This window comes from Pipistrellus hanaki (genome assembly GCF_964339955.1).
Source record: "Pipistrellus hanaki genome assembly, chromosome: 1".
In the NCBI taxonomy this organism is placed as follows: Eukaryota; Metazoa; Chordata; class Mammalia; order Chiroptera; family Vespertilionidae; genus Pipistrellus; species Pipistrellus hanaki.
This window is the reverse complement of record NC_140503.1, coordinates 38,629,684-38,657,508: the sequence shown is the minus strand read 5'-3', so window position 1 is coordinate 38,657,508 and position 27,825 is coordinate 38,629,684. Positions and strand designations below refer to the sequence as shown.

The 27,825-nt window shown below is 41.2% G+C and overlaps 1 protein-coding gene across 8 annotated transcripts in view; it reads right to left on the bottom strand.

Moving 5' to 3' along the window:
- The window catches only part of TRIM9 (tripartite motif containing 9), a 95,821-nt gene extending 71,776 nt beyond the window's left edge, over nucleotides 1–24,045 (bottom strand). For all 8 annotated transcript variants that reach the window (XM_084886870.1, XM_084886872.1, XM_084886875.1 and 5 more), the window contains exon 1: nucleotides 23,088–24,045. In XM_084886870.1, the coding sequence (XP_084742996.1) occupies nucleotides 23,088–23,909 (822 nt within the window). In that variant the 5' untranslated portion in view covers nucleotides 23,910–24,045. The remainder of the gene's footprint in view (nucleotides 1–23,087) is intronic.
- Between the last annotated feature and the right edge of the window lie 3,780 nt (nucleotides 24,046–27,825).

Here is a 27,825-nt window from a genome sequence, read left to right as displayed (position 1 = left end):
ATTATTATTTTGTTATTCTTAGGCCATTGTCTTTCCTTCCAGTGTCACAATTCCAGGATCTCAATTTTAGCTGGTCCAAGTTCTTGATTTTTTTGGCAAGCAGTTTTTGTTTCTTTGTTCCACTATCATTGCTGTCTTGTCATACAGAATGCAATTTGCCCAAGCCTTTCTCCTATCTCATTCATATCAAAGGTCAGTGTTTTCAGCTTTTAGGATCAAGAAGAAAATATTTACTAAGGTGAAACAGGCACTTAAGGCAATATTTTGTACCTGTTAATTAATATTCATCTGGGTTGGCTTAGCTTCTGCCCATCAGATAAACAAACCCATCTCCTATTCATTAACAGAATCATTCTGGAGCCTTTTATTTTTTGAAGTATTTATTGAGAAGTCTCTTCACGTAGCCAGCATAAAACCTTAAACATATCTTCTTGCTCTTGATTTTTATTTTATCACCCTAAAACCCGATTGTCCTTTGACAGGAATTGCTGCTCACACTTCAAAGGGAAGCAAATTACTTGGGCAGCCTTGACAGCAAATGACTGAGCTAATGAATTATTCTATCACTGCTGTTAGTCTGATTATTAGTAGGAGTGCTGCTCTTTTGTCTTCTAAATTTACAGATATTCCTGTAGTTGTATTCAAGAAAGTTATAATGGAAGTCTTATTATTATTATTTTCTACTATAGATCTATAGATCAAGAGATTTGTTTTCTGAAAAATCATCATAATTAATATTATTAAAATTTAAGTTCCCTATATTTTATAGTCATATTCTACCTGCTAAAGTAAAATACATTAAATTTTATATTAAAGCAATTTAATATATTCCTTTATCATATTTGAAATTTTTTCTTAAATTTTTCATCTTTAAAATATGCTTGTCAACTGTTCATAAAAATATGACATACATGGGCAGAATAGCATTGTATATTAGCAATTTTCAGAAGGTATAAAAAATCATGTTTTTATTTTTATTATAAAATTAAAATTGTGGTCTTTTAATCTGAATTTACTTTTATTTTAGTAGAATAGTCTATTGATAAAAAAAAAAAGTCAAGCTTTTAAATCCACAAATAAAAAAGATTCTTTTGAGTTTAAAACATCTGTATATGCCGGGACTGGTTTGGCTCAGTGGAGAGAGCGTCGGCCTGCGGACTAAAAGATCCGGGGTTCGATTCCGGGCAAGGGCATGTACCTTGGTTGCGGGCACATCCCCAGTAGGGGTTGTGCAGGAGACAGCTGATTGATGACTCTCTCTCATCGATGTTTCTAACTCTCTATCCCTCTCTCTTCCTCTCTGTGAAAAATCAATAAAATATATTTAAACAAACAAACAAACAAAAAAAAACATCTGTATAATACCAAACTATCTCTCTCGAATTCAAGTACGAAAGAAGTTGATACGCCAATTTAAAGATGAATTAAATATAATTTACTCAAAGAAGAGAACTTTAGGGCCTGATTTCAAGCCAATTTATTATAATTTTAAACTAAATTCTAACAACCTTGATTACTTATTTAGTTTCCAAGTCTACAACTCATGGGAAGTAACACTCATATCAACAGATTGTAGCTGGAGGTGAGAGCTGATAGCCTATCAGTGAAGAGACTGAAAAACAACAGAAAATGAAAAAAAGTCCTGTGGTAATCTAGGGGCCCAAACTAACACATTTCAACCCCCCACAGTAGGGTGGAGGGGGTCCTTGCATTAGAGCACTGCACAATCATGCACTGGAACCCAGAGCTGAAATTAGAATCTGGTCCAGACGTAACCACTTTTTGTCTGAGGGCCCTTGAGCTACTCAGCAGCTATGTGCGTCTCATCCACGAACAGGGAGAGTTATTCCTGCTTTGCCTACTCTATCGACATTAGTGGTTGGGAAGACCAAAGGAGATCATGTATGTATGTTAGGCTGTTGATTCAGCTGCAAGTGAATTTGAATTCTCTCCACTAGAATAAAGACTACATTTCTTAGCTTCTCTTGCAGCTGGGTGTGGACCTAGAACTAATTTCTGGCCATTGGGAGAAGTCATATGTATATCCCACAGGACATGCCCTCCCTTTGCCTTTCCCCATTGTGGTGGTACAAATGCAGGTGTGGTGGGAAGCCACCCTGGGCCAGGAGGAGGATGGCAACAAGATCGAAGTGCTTAGACTCTGGGGACTGCTTCAGCAGAACAAATATGCTCAGCTCAGACTTTTATGTGAAATAAATTTCTATTTTGTTTCAGCCACTTCAATTCAGCTGCACACAGCGTGTTTCTATCATAAGTTCAGAATGAAAAATGCCATGGAAATTCTGAATAGGATTTGTTATGAGATGTTTGAAAAAGAAGAAAAATATAGCTGATTCTTAAGCTTAAGAATTATATCTTTAGCTCTTCACACAGAAGTAAGAATTCTCATGTGATGGTTTGCATTTTTCTTCAGCGACTATAGTAGGAAACAAGATTTTAGAACCCTTGGGCTGAGTACCCAGTTCTCCCAGGGCAGGACAGAATCTATGTTTATAAAGAAAGAGCTGATAAAATGGAGGCTTAGTCAGCCAGGCCTAAGACCAACCCAATATCAGCACTCCTCCTTCCCCCTGCACATTCCCCCGCCCCTCACCTCCAGCCCCAATCTTCCTCATAATAGTTCTTGGGAAATCAACTCTTTCCTCAGAAAATCACAGAGCAGAGGAAGGGCAGAGATTTTTCATTTCCACTAAACACCACTTCCACAACTTTGCATCAGGTTACCATGGTTACCACAAGACTTATAAATTAATTTTTGCAGAAACAGCAATCTTGGAAGCCCAGCATAGCATTCAATCAGATAACTTCATTAATAATAGAAAATCCTACATGTAATCTACTAAAAATACAATGATGGGTAGTCTTTTCTTTCAACATTTACTTTTAATTGTTCATCAATATTCAAATTGGAGGAACAGAATTGGGGGCATAATGAAGAGAACATGAAAAAAAAAAAAAATACAGCCCTACTAGATAATGTAATATTCCTCTACTATGGCTTTGGACATCTAGTTTTCAGTGTAGCTTCTTTAGAATATCAGTTCCTGCTATATTGACTGCTTCTGGTCTTGACCATGGGTCATATTTTCTGGATTCTTCAAATGTTTCACAATTTTTGAATTTATATCAGATATCACATTGAAAAAAATAATTAAAGTGCCAGTTTTGCAAATGGTGGAGTGGATTTTATTGAAAGAACCCTCATACTAGTATCAATTAGAAACCGTGGGCAAGATATATATTTAATAAGTAAAGGAATTAAGGAACAACAAAAAAAGGGAGACATAAATTGGAAGAAATTACATGTAGACCTAGGTTATAGTGATTTTTCTTTGGGGGAAGGGCATCTAGAATGAGCTGACATCTTACTGGCCTGTGGTTAGGGAAGACACATTCATCTGTGGCAGAGTGGCTGGAGATTGAAAGGGTGATATTATAAAGGAGAGTGCTACCAATAGCACACCTCTAAAATCTGCATTTAGATCACTCCCCCTCCTGAAATGCTCGGCTAACTGTAGATATTTGGAAGAAACTCTGGGGAGTCTAGGAAAACCTAGTAATGGCTATAAGAGTGAAATAAATGAGCAGAGATATTTGAGTGATGAAGAGGATCTAAGAGGAATCTGTCTGAGTCCTGTACTGTGGAGTAGTTGGTAAACACATTAAGCTTCTATAACATCAGAGTGATCACTGAGTAATTTATATGTGTACCAGGAAAAACACTCTTTAGAGAAATAACAGAAAGCATAATTTAAATATATATATATATATATATATATATATATATATATAAATATATATTATGTACAATATCCACTATATAATAAAACATTATGAGACATGTGGAGAAATAAGAAATGAGATCCGTTGTTGAAAAGAAAAAAAAGGAATAAAAATCTGTCAGTAGAAACAAAACCTGAGACAAACCAGATGTTGGAATTAGCAGAGAAAGACTTCAAAAACAACTATTATAAATAAGTTCAGTGCCTTAAATGAAAATATAGTCATTATATAAATAGATGGCAAATCTAAACAAAGAAGTAAAAGCTATAAAAAAAATGAACCAAAAGGAGATATTGGAACAAAAAAGTGCAATATCTGTAATAAATATAATTTACAGGCTTAATATTCTACTGAAGTATGCAGAATAACAGGTTCTGAAAAGAGATTAATAGCAATTGTTCAATCTGAAGGAAAAAGAGAAAAGGATAATAAATAAATATTAGGAATAGCTTTATAACAATGAATTCATCATGTGTTAAAGAAGCTTCATTTAGGCATGAGTTACAGTGCTGTTGGTTGTAAGTTTGATGACAATGAAATGACAACATATATAAAATAAGGTACCTATAAACAGAAACCCACATAAGACAAGGTTATATATTGATCAGTTGATAAAATGTTGTGATCAGAGGACTGCAGGAACCTAACTCTATATTTCCCCCTAAGATCAATGGTTCAGTATTTGTTAATCCAGTGTTTGTTGTTTATAGAACATAACTATCTTGAATAGTGAGAATCAGCTATATGCCTTTTTCAAAATTGGACAAATCAAAGATAGACCAAGGGTCGCATTTTATATGAAAAATGAACAGTGTATTTCTGTCTAAAGGTGAAAACTATTGCTATTATTCTTATTCTATAGACTAAATATTAAATGTGCAAACCTTGCTACATTCTTTGTAGCATCTGGTCCCTGAAGGCATTTTTTGAACAATCATATTTGTATATTTATGTGTGTGTGTGTGTGTGTGTGTGTATGTGTGTGTGTCTGGAACTGGAAAGTGGCCAGAATCGTGACAGAAAACAATGAGTCAGAGATTCAGACAATGGGGACTGCCATAGAATATAATGTTCATAATCTTGGGGAAAGTAATACTTGACACTTTGGGGTTAATGGGAAAATATAGACTAAGAACCACATCACTTAAGAAAATGATGGTAAGTAAACACTATCTTAAATGCCAAATCTGAAGTTGGTGTTGGTTTCTCAAGGTGGCATGTTCAGAATTCTGAGCTGCATTTGGGTTATATCTGGGCTCACGGGGGAAAAAGTGCCATGACTGGTGGTGATGGCTGCCATGCTGTCTATCTGCCAATCCCGGCCTCAGTAACGTGAGAGAATACCCAACAGAGAGACAAGGGGAGCAGAATGCATGGAAGGGGAACTTTCCCTTCTTCCCAGTTTTGCTCTGGGCTGCCCATGCTCTGGGCAGTGAACAGGCACATACGGCTGGACAGGGCCAGCCTGAGCTTTGGGGAAAATACACCCGGCCCTTCAGAAGGTTCTGGGAATGCCCCAATTCTGTCTGGAATATTTCAGGAAATTTCTTTCTTCTTGGGGAGACTTAACTCTTGTTCCTGAAATAGCAGTCTTCATAGGTTATCTTATTTTATTACAGGAGAAAAAATACTGAAGAAGAGGAAAGCCATTAGGCGTCTATGAAAGACCTGTTTGTATATTTGACCCACCATTAACCTCTGAAATAATAAATCATTCTTTAAGTTGTTGTTGTAGTTTCTTGCCTTAGAATCAGTATGGATTAACAGATTGCACACTCCTGTCTAAATGAGGATTTAAAAATTTAAACACCTCACACAATACATAGGAGAAATTCAATTTTTAGTGGGCAAGGTTTAAATAAAAGACTGGTAGATAAGGAAGGAGGTCTTTCTACTGAAATAATGGGAAGGAAAAAGAAGGCTTACCTATGGAAACTTTTTGAAATTCATATTTCATGTGAAAGAAGGCTTACCTTTTGAGGTTATTGAGGTTTCAAGTTATTTTTTTTCTTGCAGACTACTCTTTCTTACTTTCATTTAAAAAGAATTGAATAGCTCTTGCTTACTTTCATTTTAAAAAGAGTTGTTCTCTTTTGAAAATGTATTTGCCTTTGCACAATTTGCTCTTATAAAACCACTCTCTCTAAATTGCTTTATATTTCAAAGTGAAGGTATGAAATATTCACAAAATATGATCAACACTTGATGGAGAGCAATGCAAGGCATAGCAAAAGATCTGCATTGAGAAAATATTACAAGAGAAAGCGGGAGGTGGGAGAAGAAGGGGGAGAAAATAAATCTGTTCTAATTAGAACCTCTGGCCCACAAGGAAAAAGCAGCTTATTTCGGAATTAATTTTGTTTGTTCGTTTTTAGTATTTGTGGATAAAAAAGAAATTTAAAAGACAAGTGAGTAAGAAAAAAAACCTAATAACCCAATGGAAAAGTGGGCAAATGACTTATCAGACCATACAAAATGACCAGCTTATTAAAACACTAGAGGCTCAATGCATGAAATTTATGCACTTGTGGAGGGGGGGGGGCGGTCCTTCATCCAGGATTGCGAGAGGGTGCAGGCCAGACTGAGGGACCCCAATGGTGCACAATCAGGGCTAGGGAGGGATGAGGAAGGTTGGCCAACTGGGGAAGAGTTGTGGAAGGGCTCCAGGGCATGTCTGGCCCATCTTGCTCAGTTCCAATCGCCTGGACCCCAGCAGCAAGCTAACCTACTGGTTGGAGCGTTTGCCCCCTGGTGGTCAATGCACGTCATAGTGAGCAGTGAGTGGCCTTAGCATATCATTAGTATATTACACTTGATTGAGTGGCTGACCAGACAACTGGACATTTAGCATATTAGGCTTCTATTATATAGGATGCTTACTCCATGCCTGTGGTTATCACAGCACTATGATACCACTAGAGTAGCTGGTATTCTACACACTAGAACAGCTGAAATGAAAACCGAAAATATATTCTAGAAAGTGTTGGTGAGAATGAGGAGTACTGCTGGTGGGAATGTACTATGGTACCATGACTTAGTGACACTGTTTGGCAGCATGTACTAATGCTGAGTTTATGCATATCTGGCCACCCAGGAATTCCCCTCCTTGGGGATACACCCAACGGAACTTGCTCCAAAGGACAAGTACTATGTTTATAGTTGCGTTGATCACAATAGCCAAAATCTGGAAACTTTCCAAATTCCTTCCATGGCAAAATGGATCAATGGTGGAATATTCCTAAAACGGAATACTATCAAATAATGAGAATGATCTAAACTATACGCAGCAACATGAATGAGTCCAACAAACATAAAAGTGAGTAAAAGAAGCCATGCATAAGAGTGCACACTGTATGACTGCCTTCATGTGAAGTGCAAAACCAGGCAAGATTCACTTGCTGTTAGAAGGCAGGATGCTGCTGGTAACTCTTGGCTGGGGGTGGAGACTCTTGATTGGAAGGGAGCATGAGGAGGGCTTCCAGGGGCTGATAAGATTGTGAAAATTCATTGCGCTGTACATTCACAGTGTCTACACTAAAAATTTCTGTTTTTTTGTTTTTGTTTTTGTTTTTGCAGCTGCAGCCTTAAAGAATTTTAGAAATTATTTTAGAAGACTTACAGTATGGCAGTCCCTCCTATCTGACATAAAACAACAGGGAGAAACAAGCTATGGGGTGCTGGAGCTGGCTTGTCTTCACTCTCTTCCCAACCCCAAGGCCAGTGCCCTCACATCAGGTCGCTTGAAGTCAGCCATGGCAAAATGCTAAAAATCAGAGCTTTCCATATTTCCCAGCACACCACTGAATAACAGCAGTAACAACAACAAAACCCCACCCATCCATTTCTTCGGTATAAATAATAATCACTCAAAATGGAAGGAATTTGGCTTCAACATTAACATACATTATTCCTCTTAGAAGTTCAGCACCGAACTGGGCTCTTGCCCTGAACTAGGGAACTCCAAGCCAGGTTCACAGCTCAACTCAAGCTTCAGAATCCCCAGGAGGGAGTAAGAAGGCATGAGCATACTTACCCCCTCAGTTTTCACCTTTTATCTCTCTCAATCAAATGTCATTTTTCTCTTAGAAAGTAAATGTCAAAAACGGCTTTTTCATGCCTTCTTGATCCCCCTCTACCCCACCCTTTTCTTTCTCTGCAAGTAAAAGACAAGGAGTGTCATCTGTGGACAAGGTCATTACAGACCCGCCAGTGGGTTGTTCCACTGGGAGTTTGGAAGCAGAGCTCAAAGCTGGGCAGCCTGTGCTCTTCTCTCCCCTCTTAGCTGCCTCCTGAGCTGTCAGCCTCCCTCCCACATGGCTCTGGAGCCTCTGGGGCACTTCCAAGGTCGGGGTCAAATAAGGGGAATGAAAGATGCTGCAGCTACCTAGCCTATCTTCCTTTCATCACAAATTGTGAAAGCTCCAACCGAGAAACTTGAACCAGGAGGAAAATTAAAGTGTTTCTTACCAAGGCACAAGCAGCAGGTAGCAGACAGTTTTATCCAAGAAATTCTTGTCAGGAACTGGTCCAGAGAAACATCAATAAATCTAGGTCCCAATTAAACCTGCCACCGACAGGGACCTTAGTTCTCATCTAATTCTACATCCTTATTCTACACACGAGGAGGCGGAGGACCTGAGGAGTCCAGTAGGTTGCCCAAGAGGCAGATAATCACCACAGGGGCCTCTAACTCTACATCTCCTTCTTTTTCTATTATGCTTGGCCACCAGTATTCTAAATTTCTTAATGGATGCTCCCTATTCCCCCATGTTAATGTTTCTGAAATTGGGAAGGACCTTACAATACTTTTAAAAACTTATTTTCCGTGTGTGTGTGTGTGTGTGTGTGTGTGTGTGTGTGTGTGTTTCTAGGGAAAAAAATTAGAAACATGTTATTAACTTGTTGGCATCCTGGAATCTGGGCAATGTGGATTTACAAGATTTTTACGTTTGGAAACGCATACCAGTTTTTTCATATATTGAAAATATCTCCAGTACATGTAAAATACAATTGGTTTATGCAATGTTTTCAGGAACACATGCCCACATGAGGCTGCATTTTGGAAACATTTCTTAGCAGCTTGTTGCCTGTCAATCCCCCCTCCCCCTTTTTTGCTGCCCTCCTTTAAGTCATGGCCTGAATTCCTTGCAAAAACCCAGAGGCGAGTGAGAGTCAGAAAGCCTTGGATCAGGCTCTGATGAGAAACAAATGGCACCACAGATGGCTGAGCTGTCCTAGCTCTCAAGACTATGGCGGGGGGAGGCGGGGAGGGGTCTGATCTAGCTGAATTTCTCATTTCTCTTGGGCAACTTCTAACTTACCCAATGTGGTAGTTAATTTTATGTGTCAACCTGACTGAGTGCCCAGATATTTAACTAAATATTACTTCTGGATGTGTCTGAGAGGCTGTTTCTAGATGAGATTGGTATTTGAATTGGTAGACTGAGCAAAGCAGATTGCACTCTCCAGAGTGGGCAGGCGTCATCCTAAACAGAAGGCCTGAACAGGACACAAAGGTGGAGGAAGGTGGAATTTGTTCTCTGTGCCTGCCTGTGTGAGCTGGGACACTGGTCTTCTCCTGCCCTCAGACTTGGGAATTACACCATAGGCTCTCCAGGTCCTGCTTGGATCTCCAGCTTGTAGATGGCAGATCATGGGACTTCTCAGACCCCAACTGCATGAGCCAATTCCTTTTAATAAATCCAGTCCTCATCACCACCCCAGGTCTAGGCAGAAATTACCAGTCCCATTTAACAGATAACACTAGCACACATGAATCAGACACTTATTCTGGCCAGGGTCTGTTCCAAGGGCTTTGTGTTCCATTCCTTTCATCCTCACAACAACCCTTGGGGGTTGGTCTGATTATTATGTCCATTTTACAGATGAGAAAACCAAGGCACAGAGAGGTCAAGGGATTCACCCAAGTTCAACAGCTAAGTGATGGAAATGTCAGGGATCAAACCCAGGCATCTGCCTCAAGGCTCATGTCCTGAACCTTTCCACTGTGATGCCTGAATTATAGTAGACCCAGAAAGAGAACCCAGATTTTCTGATCCTATAGCAGTAAGCTACACAATACCATGCCAGCAATCCCACCAAAGCTTTAAGAAAAGGCCTCTTCCGCTGGGCTCCAGTCCTTTGGCTCTCACTCTCATTTTAGTGCTTGCTATAAAACGGCTTTACCAGAGACTAGATTTTGAATTTCTGCCATGTTCATTCTATTTCCTGTTTCTCCTATTTTATTGTCTGTTCCTTGAATCCCTGCTATGCATCTCAGGTTCTCCTAGCTTATATATGTGTCAAAATGCTGTTATCATTTGCTCTCAGCCAACAAAGCATTGATGTGGCAACTTCACAATGGCATACATGATCAGCTGCTTTTAGGAGCAGGGATGAAGGAGTCGTGTCATGGTTACCTTGTTAGGTATTTTAAAGTTTGAGGTTAGGTGATCATGAGCTATCAGATTTAAGTCTTGGGCCTCAGTCTTAGCTTCAACATGGACACTGTGCTCCCAACTTACTTCTAATGATCCCCACTGTTAAGTCATAGAAAGAGTTCATGGTGGACAAGACACCAATAGGAAGTCACATCTCATAGCACAGTTTACACAGAAAATCTCATTCCAGCAACAGTTATTCCATGACCTTGATTTTAATATGTTACAAGAACTAGTTCTTCTCAGCGGCTCTTGGGAATTAATGTAGTCACACACCATTATCTGTATAACCATTATTTAGTCTTCTTTTTGGGCGTATAAAAGTGCTTTGTTTATGTGATCAAACTGGAAGTCTCCCTTACTGTTGATTTCCCCAGTTGAGCAGCTGGATAAAACCAAAGATTAGTACCAGCTGAACAGCCAGTGGCCTAATGCTACACCATCTGTATCCTGAGTCTGAATCAACAGTAAGGGCCTCATCCAGCCCACACTGGGCCTTGAGGTAGTTACAATGAGTTGGAGGTTTGAATACAGATCATATAAATGCCTGGGAAGATTAAAGAACACTATGAGAGGAAGGAATGCAATGGGTTTAATATACTAATGATAAATATGATTTAATCCCTGAAGAAAATTAGGTGATGTAAACAACTACTAAATGAAATTAATTTTCAAGTCTAATATTTATGCAAATTTTATACCAATCCCTTCATACATACTAGTTTTAAAATGTCTCTAAAAAATACTGGGCTATTTTTTTTATGGCTATATCTCACAATAATAACCTATTGTACATAAAAATTTTAGAAAACTTAATATTGACCATAACCCAAAAGCTGTAACAACATTCAAGTTAATAATATAAATGGTGAATTGATGATTTTGTCCTCATAAAAGTAAATAGAAGCTTGCGGGTCTAAAACTATAATATAATTGAACTATTTGGCTCCACTCAGAAGAGAGTAATTGACCAGTCTTTGGCTAGCCTCCAAATCGGGTAATAATCTTCTGCCTACTAAATCATTCCTTCCCTATTTTGTAGATTAAATTTAAAAATTATCCTGTACTTCCTGCTCTCAACATAGGCAGAGCTTCCAAGTTCGACTATAAATCCATCATCTTTCATTTCAGTGGTGACTTTTTGTCAATGGATTCTGTGTTTGTATTTAGTTAAATCATTTTATGGCATGTTTCAAAAGAGTTACCTGAGTGCCTTTTTATACAACTCAGATATGTGTATCATCTTATTTTAACATCACAGGTGACCAGCCAAGCACATTACACTAATCTACTGTTGGGATCAGTGCCCACCCTGAGGTTGCTTCCCACAAGGTATGATTGGAGGAGTTGTCAGCACTGGGACCTTCCCTGGGAGGGAAGTCAGGGCTGAGAAAGCCAGTGTTAGGCTGGAGGCAGATGGTGCACAAGCCAGGTGGACTGGGCAGTGACACTCCACAGAAGTTGCAGGTCAAGGTTCCAGAGCTGGATGAGAAGACCAGACACACACTGGTCAGAGCAAGGCATGGAGATATTGGGAAAGAAGGCTCATACATTGGAACCAAATCTGGGCTCAAAGATAAGATTCACAGGAGACCACAGGCCAGAAGAGAAGAAGGGAGTGCCAGTGGTCAGTAAGAGCCAACAAAGCTGGCAAGTAGTTCCCCAGGAGGGCAGAGGAGCAGTAGGAGGCTCTCTTTTTCTTCATCCATAAACTTCCTTTGTACGTTTGGCTTGAGCAGGAGCCAGTCAGTCAGCCAATGCAAGGGGACAGCTGTGCTGCATTGCAGCAGTTCCCTCGTGTAAGGGACAAAGCAAAACCTCATCTCTACAGATTTCTCCTTTTCCATCCTCGTGCTGTAACTCCTACCATTACAGGGATCCTTTGAGTGAAGGCACTATCTATTAAAAGCCAATGTTAAAAAAGTAAGACCTTACTTATAACGAGGAACATTATGAACTCAATAGTATAGGACCCAGTGGTCGGCAAACTCATCAGTCAACAGAGCCAAATATCAACAGTACAACGATTGTGATTTCTTTTGAGAGCTAGATTTTTTAAACTTAAACTTCTTCTAACTAATGCCACTTCTTCAAAATAGACTTGCCCAGGCCATGGTATTTTGTGGAAGAGCCACACTCAAGGGGCCAAAGAGCCGCAGTTTGCCAACCATGGGTATAGGTATATATATATTATGCCCTTAAAGAGAGAATAACAAGGGAAAGGTAAACTTTGACAGTTGTGGTCAGGACTACAGAAGAAAACCTGTGATTATCATTGTCTGCGGGCACAGGAGAGCCTCCGAAAGAGAGAATAGTGTTTCAATTGACACACACATGCACACGAGCGCGCACACACACACACACACACACACACACAACTGAAAATAGGTACTTGGATCTTCTTAATTCCTAATACAAGTTCTAAGAAATTGAAGTGGGTTTTGTTTGTTTGTTTGTTTGTTTGTTTATAATATGTACTGGGTGTCTTTGATAATTTACTGAAGTGTTCTGGGATTTATATTTCTGACTTTGGAGGGGGTTGGGAAAATTATCTCAAAGATCCAATGTCCTTTCTATCCAATAATAACTCTTAAATGTAGAGAAGGGCCACCATCTTGACAAACTACAGCGACTTATTTGGATACCATATTGGTAGTAACAGAAATCATAGCCCCGCAGGGACTTGATAATATTGTACTTCATTATCAAAGTCAGGAGAAGTGGAACTAGGGATAAGGAGGAAGCTTCCCACCATATCCACGACCTTAATAACTAAATTATCCCCCCCCCCTCCTGCTTTTGGACTTTTCCTGTTTCCTATCTGTCAGGAGCCAATCCTGGTAGGGCTTATGCAAGTTCTGCCCCAGAACTGGCTGACAAAGGTTTGTGGGCAAGGAATTAGCTGTAGGTGCTGGTGGGCCAGTCTTGACAAGTTTTCCCTCATGCCCAGCTCTATGTCTTTTTTATTTCCTGTAAGTATCTCCAAGGGATAAGAGGCTCACATCTCTGTCCCTTAAATTTTATAAATGAATAAGTACCCAGAATATAAAAATAATTCTTACAACTCAACAATAAAAGAGAAGTAACCCAATTTAAAATGTGCAAAGGATTTAAACAGATATTTCTCTAATATATAAATATATACAATAAATATAAATATAAATATAAATATAAATATAAATATAAATATAAATATAAATATAAATATAAATATAAATATAAAAATAAATATAAATATATATATATATATATATATATATAAATATATATATATATATATATATATCAAGCACATGAAAAGATGCTCCATATTAGTAGTTACTGGAATCAAAGCCACAATGAGATACCACTTCACATCCATTAGGGTGACTCTAGTCAAAAAGACCAACAATAACAAGTATTGGGGAAGGATATGGAGAAATTGGAACCCTCATACACTGCTGGCACAAACATAAGATTGTACAGCCTTTTGGAAAACAAGAATCAAAGATTTCTCAATGTTAGAAGCATTAAAATTATCTTTGCTTTATGGTTTCAAAAATTAATGTAAAATATTTATGTGCTGATATGCCAATTAATACCAAAAGTCTTAGTAATATGTTTTCCCACAAAATTCTTATATGCGGTGACCAGAGGAATCAGAAATCCATGTCTCAGTCCAGAAGTAAAGGTGCCACTTTTGAAATGTAAGGAAATGGTAGTTACATTCTATATCCTTATTGTGCTGGTTGAAGCCAGCTTGGAAATCAGTGCTAATATAAGTCTCCATATACTACATTTCTTGATCCTCAAAAAGGAAAGTAGAGAAAAATGTATTTAATACTAAATAATGTTTTAAATCCCACCAATGTCAGATTCGCTTCCATAAGGGAATAGATAGCCATATAGCACAAGTTGAATGTAAACATCTAGCTTCTTCACACTGCACTGATTGTGTGCTGAAGGTGTTTATCATATTTCTTTTCTAAGTCTTGGCCAGATGATTGATGGTCAATAAAATCAATACAACTGCTTGTAAAAAGCACCACATATTTCTCTGTGCCATGTAAGATTTATTAGATTGGATGGAAGTCCAATTTTACACTTGATTTTATGTTACTAATGCTCTTTGGATAACATGCGAGGGGATGGGTGGGTTTGGCATATGTTACACTATTTCATCGATTTCATACATTGGTGTATCTGGGTGATGGCATGAATATCTCTATGCAAAAATTACTACACAGTGGACTACATACACCTACAGTAAAATCACTTGTTGGTTATTTGTACCCGGTGGAAAGAAACTAAAGTACTGATGACAAAAAAAATGGTAGAATATGTTATAGAGTCATTTCCCTTTGGCCTTTGATGAGTTGTAATTACAACTGAACCTGTGTTTATTTATTTTTATTGTTTTAAATATATATTTTATTGATTATTTACAGAGAGGAAGGGAGAAGGATAGAGAGCTAGAAACAACAATGAGAGAGAAACATTGACCAGCTGCCTCCTGCACACCCCCTACTGGGGATGTGCCTGCAACCAATGTACATGCCCTTGACCAGAATCGAGCCTGGAACCTTTCAGTCCGCAGACCGACACTATCCACTGAGCTAAACCGGTTTCGGCTGAACCTGTATTTATTTAACTTATCAAACATTTGCTCCCTACAAAATAAAAAAGCTGCCCTAATCAGTTTGGCTCAGTGGATAGAGCGTTGGTTTGCGGACTGAGGGGTCCCGGGTTCAATTCTGGTCAGGGGCATGTGCCTTGGTTGCGGGCACGTCCCCACTGGGGGTGGTGGGGTGTAGGACGCAGCTGATTGATGTTTCTCTCTCATCAATGTTTCTGGCTCTCTATCCCTCTCCCTTCCTCTCTGTAAAAAATGAATAAAATATATTTTAAAATAAATAAGCCTTATTGGGTAGAAACTGTTTAACTTCTGATAATTACATTTGTTTCTTTCGGCAACCTGCCTTGTTCATAGACTAAGTAATGGTTTAGACTGATGACACCACAGGTTCTGAGGAGTATGGCCCTCCCACAGGCTGGTACTGGAACAGGGAGAGAGTGGTAAGTATTTGGTGTCCAACAGTTGCTTCTAAAAATGCAAGCTGCAAGCAAAGGGTAAAAAGAGGATAAACAAAAATCTCAAAAAAAGTTGAAGTGATGCTCTCTGGCTGGAAAATCAGCTTCACATGCACAAATCAGCAGTAGAACGAGAATTAACTGGCTAATGACAGGGGTGGCTATTCCCACGCCACACAACAGTGTTGAGCATTCTACTTCCCATGCTAATTTTTAAAGAAATAGTTCCTTCTTTGATCAGAACTATGCAGGCTTTTGAGGATCAATGTTATCTGGCAGTGCTTAAGTTCATTTTTAAACAATAGGCTTTTCCAGTTCATAGATTCCTTTAAATATTATGGTAAAAGGCGGGTCAGGAATATTGGGTCGGCAACTAAGTAATTGCGGGTTTCACACATATATGGCTTCAGTTGAATTTTTAGGTTTGCAGAAGTAGTACAAATGTAAAACACATTTTGTATTTGATAGTTGGCTATTCAGCTGTTAATCAGTAAAAAAAGTTTTTTGATCTGTTTTGTAGTTTTTGTTTGGCGTTCGTTGAAAAATGGAAAATCAAAAGGAACATTTTCGTCATATTTTGCTTTTTTATTTCCGCAAGGGAAAAACACATCACAAGCTCATAAAAAGTTATGTGCTGTTTATGGTGACGAAGCCTTAAAAGAACGGCAGTGTCAAAATTGGTTTGCCAAATTTCGTTCTGGTGATTTTTCACTCAAAGATGAAAGACGCTCTGGTCGTCCAGTTGAAGTTGATGACGCCCTAATCAAAGCAATAATCAATTCGGACTGTCACAGTACAACACGTGAGATTGCAGAGAAGCTTCATGTATCACATACATGCATTGAAAATCACTTAAAACAACTTGGCTATGTTCAAAAACTCGATACATGGGTTCCTCACGAACTGAAAGAATCACAGTTAACGCAACGCATTAGCAGCTGCGATTTGCTAAAGAAACGTAATGAAAATGATCCATTTTTAAAACGACTGATAACTGGCGATGAAAAATGAGTTGTTTACAACAATATCAAGTGGAAAAGATCGTGGAGCAGGCCAGGTGAACCAACTCAAACAACATCAAAAGCTGATATTCATCAAAAGAAGGTTTTGTTATCAGTTTGGTGGGATTACAAAGGAATTGTCTACTTTGAACTCTTACCACCCAACCGAACGATCAATTCTGATGTCTACATTGAACAACTAATGAAATTAAACAATGCAGTTGAAGAAAAGTGGCCCGAATTGACAAATCGAAAAGGTGTTGTATTCCATCATGACAATGCAAGGCCACACACATCTTTGGTCACTCGGCAAAAATTAATGGAGCTTGGTTGGGATGTTTTGCCACATCCACCATATAGTCCTGACCTTGCACCATCTGATTACTTTTTGTTTCGATCTTTACAAAACTCCTTGAATGGTAAAAATTTCAATAATGATGATGATGTCAAATCGTACCTGATTCAGTTTTTTGCTAATAAAAAACAGAAGTTTTTTGAACGTGGGATTATGATGCTGCCTGAAAGATGGCAAAAGGTCATTGATCAAAATGGGCAATACATTAAAGAATAAAGTTATTTAGTTCCATGAAAAAATTGTCTTTGATTTTCTTTAAAAAATCCGCAATTACTTAGCTGCCGACCCAATATATTCTTGTATTTTCTTTCAACCACCTTAGCAAAAGGTACAAGAGAAAAACTGAAAGTGAGTATACAGCAGACACCTGCTGACAGGTTTAAACATCTTTTTATGTTTTTGCAGATAAACTTACCAAATGATTTTGGTCCGCAGAGATAAAGATACTTAAAATGCCAAAAAATACATACAACACATACAAAAAAGAACAATTCTCTACTTATTCTTTTGTCATTTCTGTCTAAGAAAAGAAAACAACCCAAACCTATAGTTTTTGGTGCCCTCTTAAGTCTTATACATGTCTTCTGCACCCACCTAACCAAAGGGGCGGAGCCAGGACCCAGACGTCATCAGTAAACACCTGACTCAAGTTGAGCCAATTGGATTTTTTCTCTAAACTTGAAAATGTGAACTAAGAGACACTAGTCAGTGCCTACTTGAACTGAAATGTAATGCTGAATTGGAGCTAGAGGAGTCATGTAGGACCTCATGCAAGTTAAGAAGGGAGAGAGAGAGAGAGAGAGAGAGAGAGAGAGAGAGAGAGAGAGAGAGAGAGAGAGAGAGAGAGAGAGAAAGAAGAAGAAGAAGGAGGAGGAGGAGGAGGAGAAAGAGGAGGAGGAGGGGGGGGGAAGAGCAGGAGGAAGGAGGGGGGAGGAGGAGGAGGAAGAGGAGGGGGAGGGAAGAGAGAATATTATTTATTCGAAGTATTCTCTGCCCACCTCTACAGAACTCTTCTCTTGAGCCTCTCTCAGTTAGAAGAGTGTGTTTCCTGCACCACAAACATCAGGTTGGGCCACAGGACCTGTTTGAGCCAATGGACTGTAAGGAAAGTGCCATGTCACATCTGAGTAGGAGAGTAGGATCTTTAAGTGCCATTGAGTGGTTCTGCTTTGTTCTCTTTTCTCTGCCATAAGTTTGGCGTATCTCAAATACACTCTTTCAGCCTAAGGAGGAGGGGGAGGAGGCCACAGCTGAGTCTCAGCGGGCATTGACATGAGTAAGAAATGACATGCTGTTGTAATTCACTGAGATTTGGAAATTGTTTGTGACTGCAGCGTAACTTAGTCCAAACTGATGAATATGGAAAGTGAACTTAGTTTCCAGCTTTCTAGTTCCATTCTCTCTGTGAGTTGATTTTGTTTCATTTCCCATGAATTCCTCTGAGATCACCTAAGTGGGTTTATAACCAACAATCCCTCATGAAACTGACAAAAATGATATTATTTAGGACTATTGCATTCTTAAACATCTGTCTTGCAATGAATCTTATCCTGTGTGCCAAGGTTCAGTTATATGCATACACACACTCTGAGAAGTGTTTAGGGGAGAGAAGTGCAATTTATTATACTCATGGTAAAGGTAAATTTTGTCTGTGCATTATCTTATTACTTAACTAGAGGCCCGATGCATGAAAATTCTTGCAAGAGTAGGCCTTGTTCCCCCCTACCCCCTTGCTCTGGCACCCGGGACCTAGGCTGGCTTCTCTCCAGCCCCAGCTTCTTCAGGAAGGATGTTCAAAATGACGTCCAGTCTAATTAGCATATTACCATTTTATTATTATAAATAACAGATGGCTGTTATCATTTTCTCTTATTTTATGCAAACCGTGATTTGACCCTGAATTCCAAGTAATAGCATCTTTTTGTGGCATATATAGGAAGAACAATTTATAATATTTCAATATAATAATAATACCTTCACTGGAGAACCTGGGGGAAAAAAACCAAACCTGAATCATATCAGTTATCATTTTTAGCTTCATTATTGAAAAACAAGAAACCTTCGTTTAATATACAAATAAACCTTTATGTAGCATTCTTATTCCCTGAGCTTAACTCAACTGACTTTTCTCTCTGGACCTATAATGATGTGGTTCACTCTTTTAGGCCACCATTCAGACTTTGTACCACACTCTGTGTTCTGGAAGGAGCAAGCAAAGTACTCCAAGCTGGGGAGTGAGATTTTTATGTAGTAGTTGTTGACTAGTGAGACAATAACTTCTGTTTTATTAAAAAACCTTCTCTTGTGTCAAACCGAAATTAGTAAGTTATAAACATTTACTTTCCCCGCCCCCCCGCCCCCCCCCAAAAAAAATCCCTCCACAATATAATTTTAGTTCCTTTGCATCCTTGTGGGTAGGAAGCCAAGAGAGGTTATGAGACTTGCTTTACGTTACCGGCAAGGAAGTGGTAACATCAGATCTGGAACCCAGATCTCCTGTCATCTAGTTCTTTCCATTACGTCTCAGTACAAGGAGGAACATTTTGTTTGTCTGTAACAGTCTCCTTAATGCCTAAGAATGTTTATATTGCACACAGAATGTTCTGACTGGACTGGAAGTAAACTTTTTAAAAATTAAAAAAACATGAACATATGCTACCTGTTACATTTACCACGGTAATGTCTTAGATAATATTGTGTTTACTGCTGATATATAGTTAACTGAATATCATTTTAGTTACATTAAGCAACACATTTTCCTACAGAAATACTTGATGAGGTGTCACCATACTGCAAAGCAGATATTTCCCCCCAAAATACTTTGAAAAGCAAAGCATAACAACTGACAGTTTATTTTAAAATGTTGTAAATTGCAAATCATCATCAACAACAACAAAAAAGAAGATAGGAATAACATTTGAGTCAAGATTCAGAATAAATGAGTAGTCAGTGTTTAGATGCAATGAAAAAGTAAATCCTTGCTCTATAGCATAAACACAAAACTGGTCACAAATATATCACTGATTCAATAATTGATAAAACACATCAGGAATTCAAGAATAATGTTAGATTTAGGAATGTGAATTGCTAAAAATTACAATGTAATAATAATGATCATAATGATCTATTTAAAAGTATCTACAAAATTATTTGTTTTGTGTGTGTAGCAATACTTTATAGCAACCTAAGTTGGATAAAGGAACATAACAAGTGCTGATACTAATAGCAGATATTTATCTTATAATGTCTCCTCTTGCATTGCAGTTTTTCATGGATTTTGAAGATCATATATATCTGAAAAGTATTTTAATTTGGTCAATTGACAACTAATATATTTTAACTAGTTTTTAAAACTACTTAAAAATAACTTTAGTCATTTTTTCTTGAGTAAGATAATGACCTAGTGCCCAAGGAAAATATTTACTCACTAGAGGCCTGATGCACAAAATTCGTACAAGGGGCTTGGCCCTCTCAGCCCTGGCTTCACCTGGAAGGTCGTCCAAAGGACATCTGGAAGGTCATTTGTCCAATCTAATAAGCATATTATGCTTTTATTATTATAGATAAGATTTCTTTTGTCATTAGAAATGGCTAATTAACATGGTGGACTGTTAATGAAAACTTTTGGGTCTAGTATTCACCTGTGTAGAGAATTAATTGTCCAAATTTGGGAGAATTAGCTAGTGTAAATCTTGCTCTTTTATGTCTTAAAGAGCATAAAAATTCCAGCCCGTGAGCTTTTTGTGAGGATCGAGGTATTATTATATGAGAAAGATGGAGCATTAACACATTAACTGCCCTATTACACAGATAACATGGGGGAGTGATGTTTGTTGTTCATCAGCAGATGGTAAGTGAATGTTAAAATCTGTCATCCTTCTTTCTTATTTTTTCTTGGCAGTTTAATAATCCTGATATTGACTGACCAAATTTATACCTATTTACTATTTTAGAAAAAATCTGCATAAGAATAGATAAGAAATTATCTTTAAACGCAAACAAACCAACATTCCCTTTTTAGCCTATATAAATCTCAAGAGCTTTAACATTATTCTTTTTTAGCAGGCATCTAAATTTCAATCCAGTCCATATCACAGTCTACTCACAGCTTCCCATTAGTGATAAAACAAATGGCTTACCATTTCAAATTTGCACAGAACTAGACAGATTTAAAGGTTTTGTGGTGTGTTTTTTTTAAGTCTTAATGAATAAAGTTCTTTAGGCTCTTGTTCACAGAAAAATAATGCTATTGTTTGACCATCCTAATTAGTGTGTGGCTCGAAGTACTTTTTTTCCAGATAGGGTTAATTTCTTAGTTCCAAGGATAGAAAGGCAATTCAACATAGCTGTTGAAGAGTGAATGCACAAAATTAAATAAAAACTGATTGTGAACTAAGTTTTTAAAAACACTAAAAATTGTCATTTAAAAACATTTAAATTGGAGCATTTTCAAAATAGTGACATGTGCCTAGTGGAGTTCAAATTTGTGCTAAATTAGATCTCCAGCAAGACTAATATGGTTTAATAGGTTATACGTGAGAACACAAATGACTGTAAATGTAGATTGCATGCAATTGAGTTGAGAAACCCTCTCTGATTGCTGAAAGTGGTGTGTGTGTGTGTGTGTGTGTGTGTGTGTGTGTGTGTTTTCATTCTGTAAATAAAATATCAATGGCCTCTCTCAAAGGCCAGTCCTCAGGAATGCTAGGAAATCCTGAGTGGGGGCATAGCTGAGGGGAACTGACCACCATGTTTAGGCCCTGCCTTATTCCTGGGCTTGTAATTAAATGATGTGAAGAAACCCTCCTACAACAATCTGGACCCCTGCCCTGCCCGTCACACCCTGACTGAATGGATTACTTAAAAAGTAGAAGTCAAATTTATGTACATCACAAGAATGGTTCCCTCTCTTCCAAGCTTTGTGGATATAACATTATAAAGATCTCTTTCATCTTTAAAATTTTTTTTATTGATTTCAGAGAGGAAGGGAGAGGGAGAGAGATAGAAACATTAACGAGAGAGAATCATTGATCTCCTGCACACCCCTCACTGGGATTGAGTCCACAACCTAGGCATGTGCCCTTGACTGGAAAGCAAACTGGGACCCTTCAGTCTGCAGGCCAAACCGGCTAGGGCAGATCTCTTTCTCTTGAAGCTTATTCTCTAGTGTATGGGGATGGAGGGAGATGAGGGAAGCAATAGACGTACAGAAAGAACATAATTAAAACATATAGCATGCCTGATAGTGATAATTTCTACTGAGAAAAATAAAGTAGGAAGGAAACTAAAGGATGTCTGAGATGGATGCCAGCAATTATGGTCAGGAAGATCTCCCAGCAAAGGTGACATCTGAGCAAAGACCTGAAGGAGGCAAGAGAGTGAGCCACTCAGATATGGGTATAGCATTTTGGGGAAGGGCACCCTAGGCTGAGGTAGCATCAAATGCAAAGGCTCTGGGGCCAGAAGGTGCCTGGTGTTGGTTGAGGGACAGCATGAGGGACATGGTGGCTGGAGCAGAGGGAATGAGACTGATGAGGCAGGTCAAAGGAGAACAAGCCATGTAGGTCTTGGTGGAAGCACCATCAAAAGAGACCAGAAAGGTAAATCCGGTAACAGGTGTCTCAAAGTTTACACAGAGGAAAGGGATAGAACCTTGGACAAATGGGTGTGTGGGAGGTTGGCAGGACCGGCTTACCCTGGGAGACACGCTCGCCCAGCCTTCAGGCCTTGACTGCACCTAACCTCAGGTCTGGCTACTCCAGCCACAGGTCCCCTGGGGAGGGTGGGAATCTAAGCCTGAAGGCCCAGGTACCAGGGCGACCATATGATTTCCCCATCCCACTCCTCACTCCTCTGCCTCCCTACCGACCGCAAAGCACGCCCCCCAAGGCAGCCCTTCCAGCAGGTTCGTGGCGTCTGAGCAAGCGTGGACTCATCAGTATTCCACCCGTGGCTCGTGGTGCCTGCCAATCTAACAGCTCCAGCCCACCGAGGTCCTCACCACGCAACCACCCCCTCCTTCTCCCGAAGGACCATGGCTGGAGCCCAGCAGCCTGCTTTGCCCTGGAGCGGCTCTGGGCACTGGAGCGCTTTCCTGCATGCAGGCCTCAACCGCAAGCGGCGGGTCTGCAGCCGGGAGGGGGCACCCTGCGCCTGGGTCACCCCCAATGTCCCCGGGAGACCCGCTCTAAGGCATCCCTGCAACAACTCTCTGGGGATCTTCAACTCCAGTGTGCTGGGTTTGAAGATCCGCCTGCGCTTCCTGCAATGCACCAGACGGGGGAGGCAAATGCTGTAGGCACCTGCATTGCGCCCCAGCCGGGATGCACTGAGCGCAAAAGGAGAGGACTGTCTGCGAAAAACGGAAGGATCGGAGGCGAGGCGCGGGGAGTTCGGGGTGGGCTTCTTAGGACTCACCTTGTGCAGCTTCCACATGGCCCCCAGCGCCTTGACCTCGTGGCTGGAGTGCTTGCCCTCCTCCAGGCACTGGTAGCACACGGGCATCTTGCACTGCACGCAGTACATGCTGTGGTTCTCCAGCTCGTGGTCGGTGCAGGTGGAGACCTTGCGCGGGCTCAGCCGCCGGCTCACGCGGCCCTGGGCCGGCGGCACCAGGCGGTGCTTGGCCAGGGGGCCCCGGGGCGGGTGGCAGCGGAGGCGGCACGGGTCGCAGTAGAAGACGTCGCACTGTTCGCACATGACCGTGGCCTCCTTGGGCGCCTTCTCGCAGAGCTGGCACTTGAGGGCCGCGGCTTTGCTCTGCTGGTAGCGGTCGATGACCCCTTCCAGGACGCGGTTCTTGGGGAAGCCGCGGAGACCCCGGTCATCCAGGATGAGGCTGCGGTGGCACTGGGGGCAGGTGATGCAGGAGTTGCGGGGCACCGGGGCCAGGGCCGGGGACAGGTGGGCGGCCGGGGGCGGCATCGCCGGGGGGAACACGCGGACTCCGTTGGGGGACTTCTGGCACGGCGTCGTGGGGGCGCTGGCGAAACCCCCGTAGGAGCCGTAGCCGCTGTCCGCCTCGCTGTACAGGCTCATCTTGTCCAGGTCCAGGTAGTCATAGTCGGAGACCCCGGAGCCAGAGGCCCGGCGGCTCTGGGGGGACTCGGACTCCGGGGTTTGCACCAGGATGTTGCGGGCGCACGCCTGGCACAGATTGTGGGAGCAGGGCAGGATGATGGGCTCCCGGTAGAAGGACCCGCACACGGGGCATTTTAACTCTTCTTCCATCTCTTCCATGGGGACCCGGCTGGGGAGCGAGGCGGCAGCCGCGGCTGCAACCGGCGAGGGAACGGGCGAGGGGGCCTTCGGGGCGGCGGCGTTCAGCACCGTGGCCAGCGGCGGCGGCGGCGCGTCCCGCGGCGCTGAGACGCGGACTAACCTGGCAGCCGCTCTCCCCGGGAGCAGCCTCTGCACCGCGGCGCCCCGCCAGCCGGGTCCGCCCACTTCTGCCCTCCTGGTCCCGCCCCCGCCTGTAAACAGCGGCCTATTGGGCGGCAGGCAGGAGAGCGAGGCTGCGATTGGCCAGACGCGCCGTCCCTCCCCTCTCCTCCGCAGGCCCCGGCGGATTCGGCGGAGGAGCTGAGGACGGGGGAAGTCTACGCTCCCCGCTGCAGGATCTCGGGAGGGGGCCGGCGTGGGTGGGCGAGGGGACTCGGAAGGAGGAATGATTAGGCGCTATGACTCATCCCTCTTCGCCCCGCTTTCTTCCGACCTCCGGTGCCGTCAGTTACCCAGGAGCCGGGGGCGTGAGAAAGCCCTCCCCGCAGCGAGGAGGAGGCTGGCGGAGGGAGAGTGGGAGGGGGCTGGCGCTTGTCGCCCACAGTCTGTGTTTGGCTTCGAGCAGACGCCCCCTTCTTCTTCCGCCGCTGGCAGCTTCGGCAGGCCCTCGCTGAGGGCCGGGTGTCTGTACGGCAGCCGGGCTTTTGTCCCCCCGGTGAACCCGCCGGAGCCTGCCCCGCGCGCTCCCGCGTCCCGGGCGTCTGAGGGCGCCCGCCGGGAGCCGGGGCTAGAGTCTCTGCCAGTCTCACCCCCAGTCCCTGGCGTCTAATAATAATCGGCTTCCTAGAGAGTTGAACGAGATGACCGATGTCAGGGCTCGTTGTATTCATTCAAATCGATGCCCCTTCACTTTCCGCTTTACATTCGGGCTGGGCACAGAGGCTTCTTAAGGTGTGAAACGTGCCTCTGTCCACCCCCCCCAAACCCCCTCCCCCCCGTTCCCGCTCCCTGCCTCCCCATAGCTGTGTTCTCCCCCGCTCTCTGCCCTGAGCCAGAAGGACCTCTGGTTCCCTCGAGGCAGGAGTGGGTTGCCTGTTCCTGAGCTCCCATACATAGTTCAGCAGCTCCGGATAAATCCCTGTGTCGCTGTGGAGTCTCAGTATTGGGCCCCAATCAACATTACTCAATGTCACGTGGCCTGAGCATTTACCACAGCTCAGCTTCAGAATGGTGAGTTCTTTCTGTTTCCTTAAGTGATGGTGACGCGGGAGAAGAAGATGAAGAGGGTTCTAGTATTGGTCCTCATATAATAAGCACCCTTCTTCCTCTCCCCACACATTGCTGGAGATATCTGGCCCTGCCCTTTGCCTGCAGAACTGTTGAGTTGATGATAGAGAACAAAGAAAGGGGGGAAGAAAAATAAAAAGCTCTAGCTGGTTTGGCTCAGTGGATAGGCTTCCGCCTGCAGGCTGAAGGATCCCGGGTTCAATTCTGGTCAAAGGCACATGCCCAGGTTGCGGGCTCCATTTCCAGTAGGGGGCATACAGGAGGCAGCTGATCAGTGATTCTCATCATTGATGTTTCTATCTCTCTCTCCCAATCCCTTCTTTTCTGAAATTGATAAAAATGTATTTTTAAGAAAAGGAAAACAAATCTTTGAGTAAAATGACATAGTGACATGGCTGCCTTTTGCAAATGATTCATGAAATAAAAACTCTAAGTTCTAGGAAATGTTCCAATTTTCTATCTTCCAAAACAGAGATAATTTGATTACATACAGCCACATTTAAAACCATTTTACTGCCCAGAAGAAGAAAAAAGGAATTTTTATAACCCCGCCATTGGAGAAATAGTCCAATAAACTAGGTTATCTTACCACACCTTTTCCAATGAAAACAGCAGTTGATCACTGTTTGGGGAAAATGTTCTTATTGTTATTTAAAGTTACACTGCCCTGGCTAGTGTGCTCAGTGGTTAGAATCTCAGTCTGCACACCAAAGGGTCGAGGGTTTGATTCCTGCTCAAAGGCACATACCTACGTTGTGGATTCCCTCCTGACTCCTATGGGCACCCGTGGGAGGCAACCCGTCTTTGTATCTCTTTCACATTGAAATTTTCTCTTTCTCTCTCCCCTCCCTTCCTTTCATTCTCTCTGAGAAAGCATGGGAAAATATACGCAGGTGAGGATTAACAAAAACAAAACAAATAAACAACAAAAAGTTATACTGACCACAAATACTATATGATTTATTTTTAATCTGACTTTCAGAACATTCAAAAGCTTATATATTCTGTTTTCATAGAATTTCTTCATGTGGATTTGGAACATCAGTATCTATAGGATACATCTATTTTAGGGGTCCCAAGATAATTGCTAAAAACAAGAAGGTGATTATTAAGAAATTGTTAGAAGTGTTAGTGCCACTCATATCTTAACAATCCTTTCCATGACTTTTGTATGCATTTGGCCAAAAGTCATAATAGCCTCGAGCCAGGGCTTTGGACATTTCAAAGTGAGCAGCTGTTACTCCTTTTATGAGTTTGAACTTACCACAGGATACCATCTGCTATAGATTGAATGTCTATGTCTCCCCCAAATTCATATCTTGAAATCCTAACTCCCAAGATGATGGTATTAGGAGGTGGGGCCTTTGGGAGGAGGGCAGAGCCTTCATGAATGGGATTAGTGTTCTGATAAAAGTGACATAAGAAAGCTCCCTTTCTTCCACCATATGAGGAAGGGGGCCCTCACCAGATACCAAAACTGCCAGTACCTCGATTTTGTATTTCCCAGCTTCCAGAACTGGGAGAAATAAAATTATGTTGCTTATAAGCTCCTCAGTCTATAGTATTTTGTTATCTCAGCCCAAACGAAGGAACCATCTAAGAGGTCTGCTTATTAGCAGAAAATGTATGCTTAGATATAAACGATACCAGTAGTTGTAGGGAATGTCAGTAGTATAATATGCTATTGGGCCCTAACTAGTTTGGCTCAGTGGATAGAGCATCAGCCTGTGGACTGAAGAGTCCCAGGTTCTATTCTGGTCAAGGGCATGCATCTTGGTTGCAGGAACATCCCCAGTTGGGGGTGTGCAGGAGGCAGCTGAATGATGTTTCTCTCTCATCGATGTTTCTAACTCTCTATTCCTCTTCCTTCCTCTCTGTAAAAAATAAGCAAAATATAAAACAACAAAAAACGCTGAAGCTATAAAAAATATGCCATTGATTTCACAAGACTCAATATAATACAGATTTATAATAAAGGCAATGTAAATATATTAGATCTATTATGAAATATATTGAGATGATTTAATTGTGAGATCTATTTGGTCAAGAATTAGCTAAATCAATTCCAGGAGAGCTCTTAAAATGACTGTTATTTGTTGATTGTTCGCTCTGCACTAGGTACTGGATTTATTCACTTACACTTTATCTACTTCAATCCTGTAATAACAAGAAGAGGTGGGCACACTTATCCCCTTTTTTAAAGTGAGTAAACTGAGGATAAGCAAAGGACTCAATGTCAATATTGGTGAGACTGGGATTTGGACATGTGTGTTCATTCATCCATTTGTTTATTCATCCATTCATTCAACAAATTCTGAGTTCTACTCTATGCCATGTTCTGGGTGAGATAAAATACCCAAAATGATCTTTGTTCACTTCCATGCTATTCTGCTTACCTTTCCTGGGAATTTATTATTTTTCTTGAATTAATTTCTTTAAAATATTTTTGTAAATCTTTGAAGAGTTTATCTTCCTGTTGCGTTATTTGGCCATAATGGACTTTAAAGTCTCCCAATGAGTCTAAAGGGAAATAAACATCTGAATATAATTGGTGATATTATAGAAATGCTATAGGGAATATCTTCTCTCTTCCAGCTGGTCATCAGCCATGCTCTGAAGCACAGGGATTGTTATTTCATCACTCCTG